Source organism: Echiichthys vipera (genome assembly GCF_963691815.1).
Source record: "Echiichthys vipera genome assembly, chromosome: 4".
In the NCBI taxonomy this organism is placed as follows: domain Eukaryota; kingdom Metazoa; phylum Chordata; class Actinopteri; order Perciformes; family Trachinidae; genus Echiichthys; species Echiichthys vipera.
Genome location: NC_139829.1, coordinates 14,784,236 through 14,806,415, shown reverse-complemented (window position 1 = coordinate 14,806,415; position 22,180 = coordinate 14,784,236). Strand labels below are relative to the sequence as shown.

Here is a 22,180-nt window from a genome sequence, read left to right as displayed (position 1 = left end):
CACTGTGGTTATAGCCAAGCCAGGGCTGAGGTCATGCTGCTGGTGGATTGTGTTTGTGGAGCATGTGTGTGTACATATGTGCATGTAAGTGTGTGTTTCTGTGGGGTTTTAAGACTGTGTGTGTGAATGCAGGGCTTCGATGTTTGTTTGAAGTGTGTTTTCGAGAGTGCACAATTACAAATGTGCAACATATTGTGTGTACAGCCTTGTTTGTTGTCCATCAGAGAGTCTCTTCTGTTTGTGTGATTCATTCATTTTCCAGGTCTAAGCCCTCTGAAACTTGTTTGTGTATCCAGCCACAGACAGCAGGAACCTCTGAGTGAATTTATGTATTTTTCTTTTGACGGAACTTTACTCTCCACCTTTTTCTCTTCCTTTATGGCTCCCTCTTTCATTCGCTATACATTCTTCTGCCCCTCTTCATCTAATTCTTTCCTTCTTATTGCTCTCTCCATCTCCGTGTTCCCTCTCCAGATGGCAAACTGTACTCGGCCACAGTAACAGACTTTCTAGCGATCGATGCGGTCATCTATCGTAGTCTAGGAGACAGCCCGACTCTGCGCACTGTCAAACACGACTCCAAATGGCTGAAAGGTGAGTGGGGTACACACAAACAAAGTCTCTGTGTTTGGATAGCACCAAGCTGACTGACAAGTGAGAAAACAAACTTGTGTTTTGACATGCATGCTTGACCATGTGTTTGTGATTTATGATTTGTGTATATGAATCTAGGTATGAAGAGCAGGAGCACTTTTGATAATGCTGCACGCTCTGTTTGACACAGTCATTTTGCCAACCTGCCTGATAGAGTTGATGTAGCCAGGAAATTGCTCTGCCCTGGGGAGAAACAAGCACAAGTCCAGCCTGTCAAAACACAATAGAGAGATCTCTCTTTGCTTGCATGCAAATTGTTTTGTTGATGTGATGGACGATAGATTGAGGCACTCAAGGCTCACAGTCTGAGCATTTCTGCATAATATGACAGATATTCTGGCTATTTGCTCTGAAATATGGTGTCAGAACTGTTTTGTCACGGTAAAAACGTCTCTTTGACTCATATTTTATTTTATTTCTGTCCTCTTGAAGAGCCATACTTTGTCCAGGCAGTCGATTACAGGGACTTCATCTACTTCTTCTTTCGGGAAATTGCTATGGAGTACAACACAATGGGAAAGGTAAGCACAGGCCCTATTCTTTTGCTATTGTTTGAACAGTAATCAGAGGTGACTTCCTATTTACTGGGAGAATCAGGAAGTGCCAGAGGAAACTAACAGGATATGGGTGTATCACATAACTGGAAGGAGGCTTTCAGGACCGGTAAAGTCGGCAAGCATATTTTAGTAGCAGATAAACACTGGGCAGGATGAAGGACCTAAAATAGATCCAAAAAGAAAAAAATTGTGGATATCTTGAGATCCCATTTTGACGTCTAAATATACCTCTTGAACTGCACGTCCGCATCCATCCTTCAATGCTCCTATTTGACCTATTGTCTCAATGTTTCCCAAGAGGAATTCCACCCAAGTGTGTCTGAGAAATGAGACGAGAAGAGGAAAAGGAAAGGCTTGAGAAGAAAACAGGTGTTTTTTCTATTAATCCACTTAATTCAGTTTTGGACCCTGTCCTGACCGAGTTTAATTGGATACCAGGTAGGAGGAAATCAGTTATGGAAATCTATCGCTCAATTCCCTATTCTTCAGAATAAATTAAAGGAAACACACAAGAGAGGGTGAGAAAGAGAGGGCACAAGAAGGTAAAGTGGAGGTAAAGAATAAGACAGAAATAATAGATTCAATGCCAGAAGTGACAGGCATGTGTTATACAGAGCATGAATACAGATTGGGCCTCTTGATCTGCTGGGTGTTTTGAAAGCGATGTCAGTATAATTATGCGCATGGTGGTAGAACTGATGGTGCAGGGAGCAATTTAACATTTAGTGAAGGATAGCTCTTCTCTTAAAGTAGATTGGCCTTCACTGACAATGTAAGCAGAGCTTTGCGCCAAAATTGATCAATCTGATGTGGCAGGTTTGTGTTTGCTTTAGTTTTGACATTGGGTTGTTACATTGATATCTGGAAAATGCAGAAGGATAAATATTTCATTAGACAAGTGAATTAAAAAGCCTTGATTGAGGTATTTGTTCAGTGTGAGTAATCTCTGTATTTGTACTTAGCCAAACAATAATGCCAACAAGTTTTTACCAACACTGGCGTTGTTTTCATCTTTCGAGTCTGTGTGTGTGTGAGTGTGTGTGCGTGTGTGTGTGTGTGTGTGTGTGTGTGTGTACAGGTAACATTAGCTAGTGTTCGGATATCTTTAGCAGGTAGAAATGTGAGAAACTGAACTGGTATGTAAAGCTGACATAATTCCACATTCATTTTGACTTAGTCTCAGCTTTGCTGTGTGATACATTTTCTGTAATTTCAATGGTCTATAATCTCACAGCGAGCAGGCCACTGTAGGTATGCGTGTTTCACAGTGAGAGTGAATGAATGTGTGTTTGCTTTTCTGCATGTCTTTTTGCATTAGTTGTAATGCATGCGTGGGTGAGGTTTATGTGTCAGCAGTCGCATGTGTATAGAGATCTGGTTTAAATGCATGTTCGCTCCCATTCACACTGTTTACTCTAGAGCACAATTTCAGGTCAGGGAGGGATTTATTGCCGTTAAGTATAGTGTGACAACAACTAATTACAATACTGACTGTGTGATTTTATTGCAGAGATGTAATTACAGTGCCGGCTCCTATTTGAATCGGTATACTTTAAATGTTTTTGCCAGGTGCTGACTTTAAGAGCGTATCAGACACACCAATTTTCTCTGCTGTGTCTTTAATTATCTATAAAGTGATGAAATGTTGGATTAAGACACTGTGGACACCCATGGATTTCTGTCATTGAAACGAGCAAAGAGGGACAATAGTGTGCTCTGCTGGGAATCAAATGAAAAAGTTTTTTATCTTCTGTCATTCAACGTTCATTCTTGACTTTGGAAACAGCAGTTGAGGAAAAAATCTCACCAGCAGGTCAATTTAGTAGCTGTCATGGAGCTTTCGATCATATCAAATTATAACTTCATTATAAATAGGAGTTTCTCCCAGTTGTCATGGAAATATTGTTGGAAAATAAAAGATTAAAACGTGTGAAAAGTCATGTAAGAAATGATGGTCATTATTATGCTCACATACCATAACATAAAACTTGACGAAGATCATAAGATGCAAAAAATTATTATTTCATATCTAAAAGGTGACAAAGTGTGAAAAAAAGTAATGCTGTGGTCCCAGTTTTGTTAATACAGCTTCTGTTCAGGCACTCCCATTTTTCACATCAAAGTCTGTTCACAGTCTTGGGTAGTACTAGTGACGAGTACTTTTTTAAATCCTTTTGTGGCTCCAGAGGGAGCTATGCAAAATATAATAAATTACCTCAAGTGATGTTGCTTGAGGCAACAACAGTTTGGGCAGAGGATTACAAGTTTGAGAATGGAAAACATTCTGGTGGTGGGGGATTAGAAAGCAATGAGTTTACCTGGTCTCTGTAGTTCTCATCTCTGCTTGAGGGTAGCAGTCACTACTAGCATAACACACTACACCACCAGCAGGTCATTCAGAGATTTGAGTTGCATTGTGGGTAATGTAGCCAGATTTTAACAAGGAACCATAGAAAAACTACATTATAAAAGAGATGGACGTAGCCTCAGGACTGAAAAATGAAGCCAATACGAAAGCACCTTATACCTGCATTATATCTAATGGCCAGCAGGAGGCGAAGAAATTCAATTGTATAGAAGTCAATGAAAAAATTACCCTACTTCTCACTTTATTTATTACCTCAGTAAACATTTTCCTAACGACTTTATGGTCTCAATCGCTAGTTTGATGTCTTCTTCAATACAGCATAATGTTGGTCCTATCTGGAGCAAAATAGATGATAAAGCAGGGCATACTTTGGGACGGGGCTACCTTGAGATTCACAGGTGCTAGTGACAGGATAGTCAGAGGCTTAGTAATGCATATCCACCGGGTGTACCTTCAAATTATCCCTACTTATTCACTGGCAATAGTCTGCTGGATGACTCACCGCAGGTCCACCCGCTCATCCAAATATGGTCACATCCACTCAAAGTTAAGCGACCGCCAAAAAACCAAACTCGAGACTTCAAAACAGCCAATGGGTGACATCATGATAGCTATGTTCATGTCTTTTATGCAGTCTACCCAAGAAGAATGCATGGAATAATAAAGAAGATATCTATGGTTCTCTGTGCCAACTTTGATTCATTTTGTTAACTGTCCATCATGAGTCCCACAATGTGAGAGTTCAATGATAAATTGGTGTAATACGCCTTTGATGGACTGCTAAACTGTGAAAGAGACTGAGAGTGCAGATGTGACATAGGTGACTGTTGATGTAAAACCCCAAGCTATTCATATGTAACCTTTGAACTGTGTGTGTCTCCGTCTGCCAGGTGGTGTTTCCTCGGGTGGCCAGGGTTTGTAAGAATGACCGGGGCGGCTCGCCGCGTGTCCTGGAGAAGCAATGGACCTCATTTCTCAAGTCTCGCATGAACTGTTCCATCCCCGGTGACTCCCACTTCTACTTCAACATCCTACAGGCTGTGACAGATGTCATCCACATCAACGGGAGGGACGTAGTGATGGCAACCTTCTCCACACCTTACAACAGGTACCCTGAGGAACAAAAAACTAAAGAAGGCATTGAGAAATCAACACACGTGTATTACACCTGGAGAGGTTTTAGAGTAGCAACAGATGGAAGTGATTAATCAGGGCTATTTTATTTTTATTCTTTTCCCTTGTCTCAAATAAGTTAATGTGTGTCAACAACCCTTATCCATTTATTAACATGATCATCTTCCTCGCTTTGAAATGCTTTTTAAAAATCCCTGCAATTCATCAACAATATGACAGTCTGACCTTTGTTAATATCAGTAGCGTGTGCCCCTTACTGTGTCTCAAGGCAACATGTCTACTGGGTCAACATTTACATCTTCTGTCAAAACAGTTGTGCTGCCCTTTTGACATGCAGGTGTTTGATCTTATTTTCCCCTTACACTTCATATTCACTACTGCTTTCATATTCATAGGCAGGGGAAGTTGTTATCTAAATTGAAAATTACCACAAAGCCATAGAGCTTGGCTGATATCTTGCACATATTGTAATTTTCCATTTTATGGCTGGTTTTTAGCAGATAAGACAATTGCTTGTGACAATGCAATTGAGCATGGTTAATGGACATTAAAACCCAATGAAGCGGTGCCTCTGAAACTTTCTATAAGCACACGTTTTGATCCTGGCATTAATTTTCCATTTCATAGTTGGGGTGAAATTAGATGGACCACATTCAGACTGTAGGCAGCACAGGGTTTGTGTCGTTTAATTGTTATGCGGGCTGGCCTTGTCACTTGCTAACAGGCTGGCTGGCTCACCATCTATCTGCCTTGTTAGCAGCCCGATTTAAACAGACATATGACTGTGTAACTTTCTGTACATATCCAATACAGTTGGTAATTACTGTAATTTAGTAGCTAAACCAAGGATTAACAACTCTCTGACCTTGCTCTCTATAATACCGCCCTTGTGTATTCTGTCTCCCCGATGTCTACATGAGTTTAAACCATGATGCAACAGCCAGAAAATCCAGCCAGCTGAGAGAGATTTCTCTTTTAAAAGAATAAAGAATAAACAATTCCTGGTTTCAGTTCTAATTTATGAGAGCAGATGCAGGGAAAATAGAAAAGTGACTCAGCTATCTGTTATGCATTGATTCCACACAGACAGAAAGAAGCCAGTGGCTCTGCTGCTATCACAAGATGGGTATTTTCCCCCTTAAATGAAGGGCAATAATAAAATAATCTGTCTGTATTTCTTACCCAACAGTGGACTTGCGGTGAACTTTGATGCCTTGAGGCTTTTGGGGAAACCCAGTCTTGGAGGGAGGAGTTAGGGAATGTGTGTCCTCATGAGACTTGGCAGGCGCAGACACTGTAGCTTATTGACTGATATAACAGAATCAACATTGTAATCAATACGGATATAAGAAGAATTGCTTCTAGATGAAGAAAATAAAACTTCTTATTTTTCTGCTCCGGAAACTTGACTGTTAGAGGTATAAACATGCAACAGCTGAAATGAGTCCTCCTCGAGGGATTTAACCTCTTTTAAAGGAGATTGTAAATCCATGTTTCTGTCTCTTGGCGATAGTCCAGACTTGGCAAGGTGTTTCTTTGATATGTTCAGTAGAAAGGATTGCTTATGTGAATTTTTTTATGTGTGTGTGTTTTTGTGTGCGTGTGTGTGTGTGTGTGTGTGTGTTTGTGTGTGTGTGCGCTTGTGTGCGTGTGCGCGCGCGTGTATGTGTTTGTGTGTGTGTGTGCGCTTGTGTGCGTGTGCGTGTGTGTGTGTGTGTGTTTGTGTGTGTGTGTGTGTGTGTGTGTGTGTGTGTGTGTGTGTGTGTGTGTGTGTGTGTGTGTGTCATGGCAGTATTCCAGGCTCTGCCGTGTGCGCCTATGACATGGCGGAAGTGGCCAACGCGTTCACAGGGCGTTTCAAAGAGCAGAAATCCCCAGACTCCACCTGGACACCTTTTCCTGAAGACAAGGTTCCCAAGCCAAGGTAAAACAGTTAATTAACAGCAAACACACACACACACACCAACACAAACACACACACACACACACACACACACACACACACACACACACACACACACACACACACACACACACACACACACACACACACACACACACACACACAAACACACACACACACACACACACACACACACACACACACACACACACAAACACACACACACACACACACACACACACAGTCCCTCTTTCTATCTTTCTCTCTCTCTCTCTCTCTCTCTCTCTCTCTCTCTCTCTCTCTCTCTCTCTCTCTCTCTCTCTCTCTCTCTCCCTCCCAACACAACACCAAATATGGCCATCTAATCAATGCATAAGACTTGCTGAATTACAATGTGTCAAGATCACCACATTTTAAGCTCACATTGTGTCATTTTTCATGACATTCCATCTTTTTTCACCATAAGATTACACATCCCATGTCACATTGCGTCACACATGTATACTCTATGCACAGATACCACCTCTTTTCATAGTTGCACCCCCTATCGCATTACCTCACCTCTCCCCCACACACAGCTGCATCAAAGAAGGGGGCTCAGTATCAACAAATGAAGCATGAGATCATTTTACAGATGGCTGACTAATTCCACAAATGCACCAGCCTGATCAATCTCCCATCTATTGCTTGCTAATTAGCGAGCTAAAAGCCGCTCTTCTATCCTCCAGAAAAAAAAAAAAGATTTACAACAAAGATCTGGGCCACGATAATTGTGGGTACTCTGTGTGTGTGTGTGTGTGTGTATGTGCGTGTGCTACCATATGGCTGAGGAGGCAGTTCCTCCCCAAAAGAGAGCCTGTATTGTACTCTGCATGTATGAGTGTACGTGTGAGTTCCCATAATTAGCATGTAATTACCTGTTTACATTCAACAAGGTTATACCTGCTGCTTTTGCTGTGGCGATTGATGTGATTGACTTAGTTTCTCATCAACTGGTTTCGTTCAGACCTTTCATCTGCAGGCAAACAGAAGGAGAGTTTCAACAATGTCACTAGGTCTGGTCCCGTAACAGACTGTTCTTCCATGTGTTAGACTCTGATACTAAATCATTTACAGATTTTCGTATTTAAGAGATGCCTGTTTCCGTTCTGCTTACCATATGTCCACGGACACAAATGTAGCTACAGTAAAGAAAATGTTATGGCACTAGCTGTTACTGCCTTTTTAAAAATTACAGATGGTTCTGAAAATTCTAACAATATCAATTTGGAGGTTAATTTGACATTAGCAGCAGCTGACTTGAACTCATATGTCAAGGTCAATGTTAGAGGACAAAATAAGTGTACCTTGAATAGATAAAGCACTTCACTTTCTTTTGCAGTATTGCACGCTTTTATAAAAAGTAAATTAAACTACATTTTTCTTTTAAAAAAGCCTTCCTTACGCTGTATCGACATGATAGAGATGCATTAATACAGGAATGCACAGAATAGCTGAAGGAGTTTTCTTCATTACTGGATTCCCTTTATATTCCACTCAACTTAAAAACCTGATTATATTTGTACTATGTAAACACCGTACCCTGGATACAATTTTTTCATAAGAGTTTTCATACCCCGGTTAAAGGTTGAATATGTAGAATCTTCATTAAAAGCTATATATTTATAAAAATAATCCACCCACGGGGCGTTTGAGGGTTACAGATGAAAGTATTGCTTTTCCATAAAAAAATATATTAAGTCTAAATTAATGTTTAAAAAGATTTTTCACTGGTTCGACAATGACTCTCTGTCACTTTCTGTTTACATTGTACCAGCCAATAGCGGCCGGCATTGCGGGTTGCCAGGGTTGCTGCCTGTTCGGTGCAGCTACTGTAGGCTGGCACTGGGTGAAATGGAGTTTGTCGATCCTGTAGCTGCTTATTTGTCCCAGCAGCTGAGTGACCGGAGATGGGCAAAAACTAGTCTCAATAAAGGCCAAGCGAAATAGTTATGTTTCTCCTTGATTGGTAAGCTAACTTTCATGTTTTGTTTAGCTGTAACGGCTAACGGTAACTGTAATACTTGTTTTTATGGTGCGATTTGCCGGAGGGGATAGTTTCAACCAGGCTCAAACAGACTCTGGTCTCCTGTAGGCTACTGGGCCGGTTCTGACGAACCTGACAACCTGAGTAGTGGAATTATTTTCAGTTGTTGCGGCTATGATCTTGAGACACTAGATGGCGGTGTTTTGCTCATTCTCCATAATCAACCTTAAACAGACCTAGATAACTCCCCCAGTACCCTGATTATTCATGAATTTAAACAGCTTAACTGGAGTATCATCGGGTTTTGCGTCTGCGCATACTCTGTAGGTTATAACTTGCCCTCCCCACTTCACGGCAGTGGCTTTTGACTCGGAAATAGAATAAACCAGGAAGCAACAGCGCCGAAAACAACGTGAAAAAACAACAATAGAGCGTTACCTTTAAACCGAGAGAAGACTTCGCCATGGCAAGTAACATCACTACCAAGAGGACCTGTTTCTGATGTAATTCTGTCCAAAGGTCGTCCGTTCTCCCCCCGCTTGGGATTTTCACAACGGTAAACCGGGGAAAAAGAGCCATTTTCCGAGCAACTAACTGTATGTTGGCAGAGACGGCTAATATTTCTCAGACCTGGGGTGAATAAGGTGGTGCGGCAGGGTATCAGAACCCCATGCAGTAAAGGGGTTATACAAGTGCTCAGAGGTGAGATGCCTGCAAAGCGGATATGCTATCAAAGCAGCTTCTTTTTTACAGACAGCTCACAAACTCCCTGTAAAAGGTTCAGATAGATAGACTTTACCCAGAGTCCAGTGAAAAGAAGACATCTTGTTTCCTCTGCACTAACCAACGCCTCTTGGCGCGACAGTTTAGTAATTTAAAGCTGCACCCTCATTGATTTTAGGGAAGTAGAACTTTCTGTCTTCTATTGGAGCTCTGGCTGTGAAAAATTGTTCATTCCCCCCTCAAAGTCAATGTAGCGTTTTTTCTTGTATGCTTTTCACTCCTCCTCCTCACTGCCATCCTCTTCCTCCTCTTCATTGGCAGGCCTGGCAACTGTGCCAGCACTCAATCCATGGAGAGGTACAAAGTATCCAATGAGTTTCCCGACGACACTCTCAACTTCATCAAGATGCATCCTCTGATGGACGAAGCCGTGCCCTCCATTGCCAACAGGCCTTGGTTCCTCAAGACCATGGTCCGGTAAGTATTACGCACTCCAAAGACTGTTGTCATCAGGTTTATGAGCTTCTTCAGCCCAGGACAATAATTACGTGAAGTGCTGCTCTGAGAGGCAAGCTCATTAAAACACAGTGGCACTCCACCACAAACCAGCCGCTGACCTATTTTCACTGTAGTAGAGGAAACTCTGATCTACACTTTGCTAGCTCCAGCCCCCCCCCCCCCCCCCCCGTATCATATTGGGGAAGAGGTAAGATATTTTCACCTTCAGCGATGTTTCATAAACACTTACGTATGAGCTCTCATTAAGAAGATGATTTCAGCTGTTTAGTCTTTGTTGCAAAGTGCCTGTTTGAAAAGAGAGGATACTGGGGTAAAACGTTATTTTTTTTGTTCTGTGGTTGGCTTTTCGCCCGAATTTCTGGAGTTTAGCCCCTTTCCCCAAAGCCAGTGCACTGTGGCTGATGCTGTTTGATCATAAAGGTCTGTCTGGCTTCTAGCTAAACTATGCAGAGACATTTCAGCCAGCCTCTGGGGGAATTCAACAGCACACCGCCATCCCAAAGCAAAAACTAGCTGACAGAGCATCGGTAAAAAGTAGCTTTTAATTTGGACCTGGTCCTGAATTGCAGCTGCTAAAGATTTAAAGTTAGAACTGCTTGCCAGACCCTTGGCAAGCCTCTGTGGTGGTAACATCACTTTATAGATGAGCTACATAAAGAATTCTTCATAGGTTTTACAAATGATTTGCATCCTATCACATCTTGCTGCTACTTTGCTGAGGTCTGACCTACATATTGCACTGGCTTAGTCAGAATATGAAGAGCTTTCATCAAGGTTATTCCTACAACTCGTTCTGTTCATTAGTGTACTATATCATACATCCATATTATGAATAACACATTGTTTATGTCTTTAAATAATCAGCAATCTGTTGTTTCATTTGATTTGAAATGACACCACAGTGAGCAGAGCCTCACATGCATGTCAGACTTAAAAGCATTACGTAAGCTGAAAAATCATCATGAAGGCATACCGAGTAGAAGAGGAGTGAGGACTTTTTATATATAAATATATATATATATATATATATATATATCCATGTACTGTAATACCATTCTTGAGCTCAACTGGAAATTAAATCAGTAATAGGGTTTGATCCCTGTTACACCCTGGAGAGGACACCCCAATATCCTGCAAGAGCTTTTGCTGCAAATTTGAAAAAGCTTCTCTGTCCTGAGATTTGCTGTGCTGTGGCAGAGACCTCAGCTGGCTGGGCACAATGAATCAAATGGAGGGGGGAGACACTCTGAAGAACCCCCTCTTGAGATTTTTATTATCCTGAATGGGAAAGACAGTGAATGTCTTAGTCCTTGAGATTGTATTATTTCATTGAGATCAAATCCCATTGACACAGTCCTTGGAGCTTCTGTTATGCTTGAATAGATCAAGACCACAACAGGCCTTCAGATTGCTGTTAGTTTGGGATTGGATAGAGCCAGCGACAATAAAACGGAAGGGGATGTGTTAAGTTATTTCAACCGACTCATTGTGTAACCTGTACTCTCTATTAAGGTTAAAATAAATTCTGGACCTTTTCACCGATTTTCAGTCAGTAAACCATTAATGTTAATTTTAGGCTAAAAGTGGACTTCCTAGATTCCCTGATAGGCTTGAGTCTTTAATCTTTATATCCAATCTATCTAATAAAAATCATGAAAACAAGCATTTGCATAAAACACACAGATGTGCAGATATGTACCTTTTATAACTTGAAGAGTTTCTTTGCCCTGAAATTAATTGAGACATAGATACCAGCATCTATGATGCAATCAGTAAAAGTAAAGTAGTCTCCCAAGGTATTTCTTAAAACGTGTTATGTGATTACAGATGACACCGACACATTTGACACCGACACATTTGGGTCCCAAAACACACTGACTGTTTGTTTTTTTTGGGGGGTGGGGGGTCATCCACCTGGTGCAGAGCCAATTGGGGTGATCATCAGCTGTCAATTAGAAAATAAGGTATAGCTTGTCTTTTGCTTTTGAAATGTTTTTTTCTTAGAAACGACATGCCCTATGGCAGTGCCATTGAGTTTCTAATGAAATAACATTTAATTAAGGAGATTATTTGAACTGTGTAATCTCCTGCTGTTCCTTATTCTCTTTTAGACATCTGACCTAAATGATGGAAGGCACATCAAACGAACGAACGATTGATTGATTAATTTATTGATTGACTATATAATTATACTTACTCACCTATTTTTTTTTGTGTATTTATTATTCTGGTATCTTTTTATGCATGTAAATTTAATCTCACACGTTTTTGAATTTGGTCTATAAGAAAGAGGATTGTAGGCTAGAGTTCATGGGCGTCCTTCATCACCATCTGTTGCTTTTCTGATGGCCAAACTGACTAATTAATTGATTGATTGGTTGATTTATATTACTTGGTGTTCCTTCTTTCAGGTATCGCCTGACGCGCATCGTGGTGGACAATGAGGCGGGGCCCTATAAGAACCACACAGTGGTCTTCCTGGGATCTGAGAAAGGCATCATCGTCAAATTCCTGGCCAACATGAACAGCGGCTTCCTCAATGATAGCCTGTTTCTGGAGGAGCTCAACGTCTACAACCCTGATAAGTATGTAGCTTTGGGCGCACATGTGTATGTATGAGAGAGAGATGAATATAAGTAGAGAAACACATGGATACAGTTGCTACAAACAAAGGATGGTCAGTTTTGCATATGTATGTGTTATAGATACAGCGTGTATGTGATTTTGTTTCCAACCATCTCCAGACTCAGCCAACCCACCAACCCACCAGCTCCATCAGTACCAGTCAGTTCCCCCGACCCAAGCTTTGTAGAGAAGCCAGCCAGCCAGATGGCTACTCTATCATTTAAAAAAGTTTTATCAGGTTACACTGCCCAACCGCAACTACTAAATTAAAGACATAGACCCCAAGGCTCTGGATAACGTAGCGCTGTGGTTCCCAACCTCAGCGGAGACCAGCTCCTCCAAAATGTTGGCTGATTAAAGAAAACACACACACGCACACTCACACACACACATTGAGGTCTGTGTTTCTCTTATGAGCCGGCCTAGGTTCTCTCGCTCATATATAACACGGCTGGTGCATGTTCCGGCGTGAGTGTGGTCCTGAGCGTGTGTGAGCCAGGTACAGTGGGGTTTGGCAAGTTAAGTATTGTTGTGTATTTGGAGTAGAAGTGAATAAAGAAAAATCAGCCACAGTATGACCCTGCCAAAGCAAATATTTAGTTGAGGGGTAATGGATGAGAGGGAACGAATGGCAGCACAAACAGAAGAGGGAGAAAGAACAGAGGAAAGAGGCCTGGAGAGGAGTGATAGAAAGAAGCACAGGGGAGAATAAGTTATTGTGTCAGACAGCTGAGAAAAAGAAGAGAAGTAGGTTTAGGACTTGACAGGAGGGCTTTCAAGGTTACCATTGTTTGTTATCCAACATGGTGTGGCCATGTGATGTGCCATGTGGAGTGGATGAAGGGCAGGCCCTGCCTTCTCTCCTATCCCGTCGCTGTGTCTCATTCTTGCCTCCTCCCTGTATCTCCTCTTCTCTGTCTATATGGCTGGGTCTGAGCATTCATCGGCTGCTGGCCATCTGGCTTCAGTCGCGTACAGTAAGTTACTTTGCCCGCCTGCTTCCCTGCCTGCCTGGCTGCGATTGTCGTGCATTACCCAGTGTAGATGGACTCTAAGCCCTAATTGAGAGCGTTAATACGGGACCAGAGCGCTACGAAGGGGAGATTAAATCCCAGGAGCTGGATGGCAGGATGGAGAGAGGAATGGATAGAGAGAAGGGATAGAAAGCTTGACACGCCCAGAAGGATTAGAGTGTGTGCTCCTAGGGGGGCGAGTAGACAAAGAAGACAGGCAGGGATGGAGGAGTGGAAAAATGGTGGAGTAGCGGGGGAGGAGGAGGTTACGTTGGTGGTACTGGGTTTTACAGTTAAGTGCAGTGTTATTGCTGACTGCTCACAGTGCCCATCTGTCTGTATATCTGTTGTATCTGTATCACCCTTTTCTTTATCTCTCATTATCTCCCACTCTGTTCCTGACCCTGTGTTCTCGAGTCCGGCATTATCTCTGTTCTCCCTGACCTCACAGTTTGATTTTTATCTCTTTAAATGAACTGTTCAGTCTCATTTTATGGCCTCTTAATGTGCATCTCTCCTCCTTTGTTTTTCTTTGTTAACAAGACTGTCCCTGAATAACCAGATAGTTGAAGAAAAGACAGAATAATTCATGGTTTATCTTCTTCTCTGTCTTCAAGGTGCAGTATAGATGGTGTGGAGGACAAGCGCATCATTGGCATGCAGATAGACAGCAAGAGTCACGCTTTGTGGGTCGCTTTCACCTCCTGTGTGGTTAAAGTGCCACTGTCTCGCTGTGAAAGACATGGAAGATGCAAGAAGTAAGTTTAATGCCTGCACATAAAATTGTTCACAACCAGCCTAAAAGGCCAAATGGTTCGGGTTCTCTCTGATAGATCCAGTTTATAAAATGATGAAAGGCTGATTATGTGTACGTGTGTGTGTCACATCCAGGTCTTGTATAGCCTCCAGAGACCCCTACTGTGGTTGGGTGTCAGAAGGAGCCTGCAAACAGGTGGTGGGCAACATCAAGTAAGTAACATGTTAGTTAACACAATCATTAATATGTGTTTTCATGGAGACATTTTGACATGTCGTAGTAGGAAAAGCACGGGTGTAAAAAACTAAAATGAATGAAGATTGTATTACATTTAGCTGCAGTAATTTACCCTGGTGGCTTCAACATTAAGATGTGTTAAATTACCCAAAAGACTTCCGTGCTTCTATGTTTAGGAACATTGAGGATTTCATCAAGAGAAATGTTATAAATATGAATTTACAGTATAGAAAAAGACTTCAGGAACCAGCAGCTCGTTCCACTTCACAACTCTATAATAGCTTTAATAACTATGAAATCTGTGGAATTAAGTCAATTTTGCATTATGTCACCTCCAAAGTCAATGTCTGTGCTTCAAAGTTTGCATTAATGGTGAAAGAATGGCAAAATCTTGTGCTGGTTACATATGTACATTGGAGAGAAGTAGTGATTTTAAAAAGCCTGCCACACGTGTTTACCAAGCAACAGCATCCCACCTTCTCTGTCATGCCCGCTGACATTCTTTTCCTGAGTTGTCGTTTCTGTGATCTTTCTAATTTTATGGTGTGTAAGTGCAATTTACTCCAGCTGAAAGGGCTATTGGAAGGATGAATGGAAGGAAAGTGTTGTTTGCCCCAGGCTGGGGAAAGCTCGATGGTCGCAAGAACTGTAATTTGCGGCTGTAGTTATGACACAGAACCAGATCATGCTTTCTGAAAAAACAGCATATGGAGTTTTGTGGTGGGAAAAAACATTTAAAAGATGAAGTCATAACAAAAGGACTAGTGCTCTGGTGCCTATTTGACATTGAATGAATTTGGTCCCCCATGCTGCAAAATGATTGGTCTGGCACGCCAATACACCAAAGGCTCACATACCCACAAGTCCGCACAAAACTTGTCCTCCAAAAAACACACACGGAGAACTATCCTATTATTATACTGTAAAGCTGCAGTGGACTGCTCTGATTGAGTTTCCACTTTGGAGCCGGCACAGAGGCATTAAAAGGACAGATGACCTCCTTCCTTTACTGTACAATATTTGTAGGGAGGGGATTAGGCCCGGTAGGATCTGTTGATCCGTGGTGAGCTATTCAAAGCATTTGCAAGGCTGGACAGAAGGAAGGATAAAATAAGGGAGTCAGAGACATATTGGTGTTAAATAACAAGGTTCGCTCTTACAAACAGGTCCCTGCAGAGAACAAACTTCTCTTGTTTAATATCAGGCTCCCTTTCTTACTTTTTCTTTTCCTCATTAAGATAAAACCCTGTTGTAGCATCTCTTCCTGTTTCCTTGTCCGTCTGTCTTTTTGAAAACCCATCTATCTTCTTACCTGCCCATCCCTGTCTCTGTGTCTATTTTTAACCATCTTTCTTTTTCCATCTTTCCTCTGACATATTCTCTCTTGCATGCCTCCCCTCCTTTCTTCTTCCATCTGGCCTCAGCACAAGTACCAGCTTTCCTATGTGGAGTTATGCCTCTCATGCCTACTCCCCATATACAGTTTGCACTCTGGTCTGCTGCAATTTGGTCCCCGGTCACCCCCTGTTGATGATGATATTACCTCATGTAATTCTGTATGCTTGTCATTATGTAAACTAGGTACATGAGTGTGTTTAACTGACAACAGATCAGCATATTAATAATAATTGGTGAATAAGTATTTAAGCCATTGCCACACCCCTGACTCTCTGGATCTCACACTGATTAAATCTGTGCACATGTACTGACTTATTACCTGGTAAAACTCAGATTAATGAAGTTTGATTTTACTGCAGTTATTCATTTTTAAATCAAAATAAATGCACAACTTTGAGAAAGCCTTGTACGTACTCCTTGTACGTACAGTATATTAGGTCACTAGTCACCCATTCACTTCTGACATGAATAATTAATGCTGTAATACCTGACCTGCATTTCAGAAACCAAGTCCCCTTAGTGCATCTCACATAATAATCACGTCTGATGCAAGATAATATAAAACGTGGCCCTTGGATGCCTCCAGTTATGTACAGTGCAGTTTGAATCAGATTTAAATATGCATCATGCAGTTGCAGTGGGATTTTAACCCTGAGCTGAACCGTCTGTCGTGTCACATTTGAACACATTGCACTTTCGTTGCTATAATGCAGCTGTTCTGGGACCTGAACCCTTTAACTGAGGGTTCATACTATAGTTCATTCACTTTCACATGTATCAAGTGTGGCCCAGACACTGCATCTGTAGTGTAACTACTCATTGTTAATTTATCTCAGACCAATGGCATTTAAACCTTCCAATCTTCATCTTAACACAGTCTCACCATTATCTGTAATGCTGTTATCAACCATGATAGACATGATCACAAGGTTACCAGTGGCAAAGAGGCCAAACAACATTTCATGGCAGGGTGGTACGAGGCGATGGAGTATGTGAGGAAAATCCAGCAGATACCAGGAGTGCTTGCACAGCATTCATGCTGAGACAGGTTTAAATGTTCAACTCTGCATCTACTTTGTGATTAGGACTGTGTATGATAAGCAAATCAGATAAGCAGATTAAATGTACCCCCCCAGATATGAAAAGAGGATGTTGTTGCTTGTTGCTGTTTGTGTGGCTATTATTGTGTTTGAAGGGAAATTAGTTATCAAGAGGCCCCAATTTACCATCTCTGTCCTAATTAAAGTTCAGGGAAACTGGAGGAAAAGATGAATGACTAAATGAACAAATTACATTTTTCAATGATCGCAAGCATTAAGATATACATGAAGGAGTGACTTTGACTTTGTTTCTGTTTTGAAAACAGAACAACAGATATTTACTTGTATTCTCCTACTAAAATTCACCAGTCCTTTTCAGATTCACACTCTGATTTTGAAAATGGTTTTGGAAAATAATTCTTCTTCATGCTATAATTGTGACCAGTGGAGGGTGAGGAAGATGAGAGGCGGGTAGAAAGGGAGGAGGAGGACTAGCAAGGGGGAAGCTGAGGAGGACTGTGAAAAGCTGTCATGCGTGACTGTGATCCTGGTTGACAGTTGGTCCGCTCTGTTACACAGATCTCCTTACTGCCTGCTTGGTGGTCTTTCGGGAAGAAAACAGGTCTCTGTGCAGATTGCATCTCAAAATACCATCTACAAAATTCTCTCTGCCCCTCTCTCTTTCTCCCTCTGTGTCATATGATGGCCCTCAAGCATGGTTACCCCTCGCTGCCCTGGTCTTCGCCCATGTGATTGGGACTACAGACTCATATCTCTACTGAACCTAGATGATGTCAGATACTGAGAAATAGGAGAAAAAAATTGAACAGTAAAGTTCTCCTAAAAACAGGTTTACTTTTTTGTACATTCTTTCCATATTTCAAGTAAGAGTTCAACATTTTGGGGTTTCTGTTTATTTTCTTTCTTGCCAAGATTAACACTTTCAAGTCTGCAGTTCATGTCTCTTTCATGTCTACAGTAGGCCTAAATATGAATGTGGAGCTAGCAGCAGGGTAGCTTAGCTTAGCATAAAGACTGGATATGGGGAAACAGCAAGCCTGTCTGTCCAACAGTAGCAAAATCTGCCTAGCAGCATCACTAAAGCTTAGTAATTAATACGTTATATCTTATTTGTTTAATTCTATGGGGCCTGACTACATCTTGGCCAGGACGAGTAACTTTCTGGAGTCTCTGCTGGTTGCCTGGCAACTGCTCGGAGCCAAGTATTAGTCCAGTACATAACCCCCACTTTTTGTATGGGTTACACAAACAAAACAAACAAAATATAACATGTTAATTATTGAACTGTAGGAGGTGCTGGTAGGTGGATTGTGTTACCTTTGGAAAGAGCTAGGCTAGTTGTTTCACCCTGTGTCCAGTCTGTTTGCTAAGCTAAGCTAACTGGCTGTTCATGGCAGCTTCATATTTATTATACAGGAATACAGAATCGTTATCAGTCTCATCTAACTCTCAGCAAGAATGCGGGAAAGCATATTTCCCATAACGGTGAACCATTCTTTTAAAGATATACAACATAGGATGACAGTCAAATAAAACATAAATCTATTTATATCAATGCCTTTGGCAATGAGTCTTGTGCCAGCTTTGGATCTACCAGCCTGCCAGCATTCCTCATAACCACTGATTTTAGGCCTCCAGGGCACCTGCAAGGTGTTCTTTGATTTTGTTCCAGTATTGGGCTTCTGTAGCCTACGCTGTGAGCAAGCATAGGGTAAGCTGTGTTTGGTCTCTTTGTAGTAAGCTTTCCTATAGCTTTGTTACTTTATTAGGTGTGGTGAGCCTGCATGGCCTGGCCTATTTTCCACCGCTGACCATGATGTCTCTGTTTCCCGCAGATCGGCCTTTGAGCAGGACGTGGAGCATGGTAACACAGATGGCCTGGGAGACTGCCAAAGTAAGCAGGCCCTCTTCACTCTTATCTTTCCTCCTATACTCCCCCCTACCATTCCTCTCTTCTCTGTTAACTCAGTCTCCCTCTTCTTTCGGCCCTCCGTTTCCATCTTCGCTGCTGTCACCTTTTTCTCCCCCGTCTGTTCCGCCCTTACAATACTCTCTTTCAGCCTCTTCCATCCATCTGTCCCTTTCGGCTCTCGTCCTCTTCTGTCCTTCCCCCGCTGTTTCTCTGGTCCCTCGGTCAATAGAGTGTTGTGTCCACTTGCTCACAGACTGGGTTCCTTCTTGCTATGCTACAAAAACACAACACAAACATTCAGAGACACACAGGGAAGGGATTTGACTTGTGAGCAGTCACAGTTTTGAAACACAGAACAAGTCAGTCCCAAAAGTCTTGAAAGGCCTCTTTTACTCTACAATGTATATTTGATCTGTTCATTTCAAGAAAAACTGTTTGGATTAATCAAATGTGATACTCTGTTGATATTATACTGAGCTGCTCAGTTTGCAAGAGAAACTTCAAAACAATTTGACCTCAAATCACTCATCTTAGTCCATTTCATCTCAATTTCCACTGTTTACTCAGAGTAAATGAAGGCAGTGCATTTTCCCTTCAATTTCATCAGTATGTTTAGTCAAGAGAAGCCATAGCCATTGAGCCTTCATTAGCTTTAGAAGCTATAGATCACCTCTGATTCAAAGTCAGGAGAATATCGAGCAGCCAGTCAATTTGGAATTACTTTAAAAGACATGGCTTTTGATCATGTTAAAGCATGAGCTTTCTTTACTGAAAGCAATAACAAGATTTCCCTCATTTCTTTTCTTCTTCTTCCAGACACCTTTGTGGCGCTCAACGGTAAGTATCCTACATATACTGTAGAGGCAATCAAATAAAAGACAGGAGCTGCATTTCATCTCTTTAACTTCAGCCACACCTCTTCATCTAGTCAATCCATCATCCCCTCTCAAGAAAATTAAAACTCCTCCCACATGCGTAAAGACAGGTTATTAATGACTCATGGTTTTAACTGAATTCATTTCATTCCTTCTTTTTGATAGACATTCCCTCCAGTTACGAAGGTAATGAAACATTAAGGCATGGTCGGTCAATTTCACTTCTCATAGTGTTTCCCCGTATCCAGCCCCTTTGGTGTTTAGAATAAAGGACGTAGAATTAGAAAGCAGAATGTAGAATTAAAAATATATAATTTAATTCTATTAATTCTATTAAACCTCCTCTCTCTTCTTATACTGCCACTTCCTCTTTATCCCCTGTGCAATATCATTGATTACCCCTGACCTTTGCTTGACTAATTGGATGGATCTGGTTGTTGCTGGTTTAAGACCTTGATGATGAAGAAATGCCTCAGTGTGCACATTAAACAGAACATGTGTGAACAGAGGGAGAGAGATTAAACCCGCCTGTTTAGAGTCGGGAAAGATCAGATATGTTTTTGCCAACTGCCACCAAGCATGTGCAGTTGGCACAGACTCTTTGCTCCAAAAGGCTAATGTAAACATGCACAGACATTTTTAGTGCTGGCCTCTTCCTGCAAATACTCTCCCAATCAGACGCCTCAATATCCCAATCACACTGACAACATTTTCATTACTCAAGTCTTATTAAAGAATGATAATCGGATGTGATTAGCCTGCAGCAAAGTCCCTCATATCCACACACATCCATCTTATTTTTATCTAGTAGGAGATTGTATTAGTTTGGTTTTCCATGAATCTCTCTATCTCTAACAGACACCTATACCTTGCAGATACCAAATCAAAACAGTCAGATCCATACCGAATGATAAGAATAGATATTTTGAAGTAATTCCAGAAAGCACAGCTCTCTTTTCCCCACTCCCCTGTGGATGTACCCCGACTGTGATTCTCCCTCCTCTTGCAGATCCAGGGTCAGAAAAAGGCATCTGTGTTGGTGTGCACCCCTAAAGTGCTGAATATGCTCCCACAGGCTTGGCTGCGTGTTTCCAGGCACACACACAAACAGACAACACACAGTTTACAACCCCCCCAAACAAAGTCTCAGCCAGCCCCAGCCCCTCCGTCTATCTGTAGGTGCTTGATATGGATTTGAAGATAAAAAAAAAAATGCCCCCTCTTCACTCTCCTCTACTCCAGACTAGACATCCTCGCCTCTCTTTTAATCTGTAGAAAGAGAGGGATGTGCATCCGTCGGCAGTTTAGGGCTTTCCCCCCCCCCTGATCCGTGCAGGAGCTCCAAGGCCCAGAGCTCTCTCTCTCTATGTGTGTCATCTGCCTGAATTGCACTTCCCCTGGCGGTGGGGGAATGAATTATAAAATAGGCCTGTCACACTAATCTCTCAGCCTTGGGCCAATAGTTAAATAAATCATTTTAATGATTGCCACGCCACACGGAGGAGGAGGAGGCTCTGGGTGGTGTTGTGCATAGTCTACCAGCAGCATTAACGTTAGCCCCCTGAAATGCTGTTCCCCTCTTCAAACACAAGCATAAACACATATTGAAAAGGCACTCGCACATCTGCAAACACACACACACACATTGCTGTCATCTCCTCCGTGGAGAGAGCGTGTCAAAATGGGAATTGGGAGTTTAAGCTCCACAGAGACTGTTGATAAAAGTGTTGTCACTCTTCATCTAGGGTGGATTTTCTTTTCCTTTAACGTGTGGCTTAAATACATTATGTTTAATACAGTATGTAGCTTGTGAAAAATTGTGTAGGGTGGCTTAAGTTTTAGCATGTAGGATGGTAATGTGATTAGCATGGTTCAAAAATAAACAGTCAGACAAACCTTATACACTCTGCTTATGAAAGATAATGAGAAAAGAAAAAAGGGGGACAGGCAGATGCAGGAAAACACGCATTGTTTGAGAAATGTGTAGTGATAGACAGGGAGGAGTAGGTATGATCCAGAGTACTTTGTGGCAATTGTCACTTCATACACTTACATTTCCATAGAAAGACATGCTGCATGTGCTATTCTTGTTATATTCTCATCATAACAAGAATCAATGTAACTTCCTGGCTCTGTTATGATACCCTCTTCAACTGTTGGCCAGTAGTTCATTTAGCCATTAAAGAATGTAATTACAGGGATGAGTCAAATCAGAGAAAATTCATTAACTGTTAATGGCATATTTCTGATGATTGATCTAGCTATGTTGCTGAGAGCCTTGCTAAATAAAGATAACCGGCTGTGCGGATATGAAACATTTGGGAGATCTTTAGTTTAAAACAAAGAATAATGGGGGTAAATGGGAAATAAGAGGAGATGGCAGAGATGGAGAGGAAGAAAGAGAGGAGGGGTTATAAG

General features: G+C 41.7%; 2 protein-coding genes across 2 annotated transcripts in view; one reads left to right on the top strand and one right to left on the bottom strand.

Annotated features, from left to right (window-relative positions):
- The window catches only part of sema6a (sema domain, transmembrane domain (TM), and cytoplasmic domain, (semaphorin) 6A), a 100,082-nt gene that overhangs the window by 63,185 nt on the left and 14,717 nt on the right, over window positions 1-22,180 (top strand). The window contains exons 8-17 of the mRNA XM_083912746.1: window positions 475-594; window positions 1,087-1,175; window positions 4,470-4,687; window positions 6,506-6,637; window positions 9,687-9,842; window positions 12,296-12,469; window positions 14,140-14,280; window positions 14,414-14,491; window positions 18,811-18,869; window positions 19,704-19,724. Coding sequence (XP_083768872.1) covers window positions 475-594; window positions 1,087-1,175; window positions 4,470-4,687; window positions 6,506-6,637; window positions 9,687-9,842; window positions 12,296-12,469; window positions 14,140-14,280; window positions 14,414-14,491; window positions 18,811-18,869; window positions 19,704-19,724 — 1,188 coding nt within the window. The remainder of the gene's footprint in view (window positions 1-474; window positions 595-1,086; window positions 1,176-4,469; window positions 4,688-6,505; window positions 6,638-9,686; window positions 9,843-12,295; window positions 12,470-14,139; window positions 14,281-14,413; window positions 14,492-18,810; window positions 18,870-19,703; window positions 19,725-22,180) is intronic.
- commd10 (COMM domain containing 10) overlaps window positions 19,037-22,180 on the bottom strand; it is a 119,057-nt gene continuing 115,913 nt past the window's right edge. Inside the window, exon 6 of the mRNA XM_083912748.1 lies at window positions 19,037-19,161. Coding sequence (XP_083768874.1) covers window positions 19,135-19,161 — 27 coding nt within the window. The 3' untranslated portion in view covers window positions 19,037-19,134. The remainder of the gene's footprint in view (window positions 19,162-22,180) is intronic.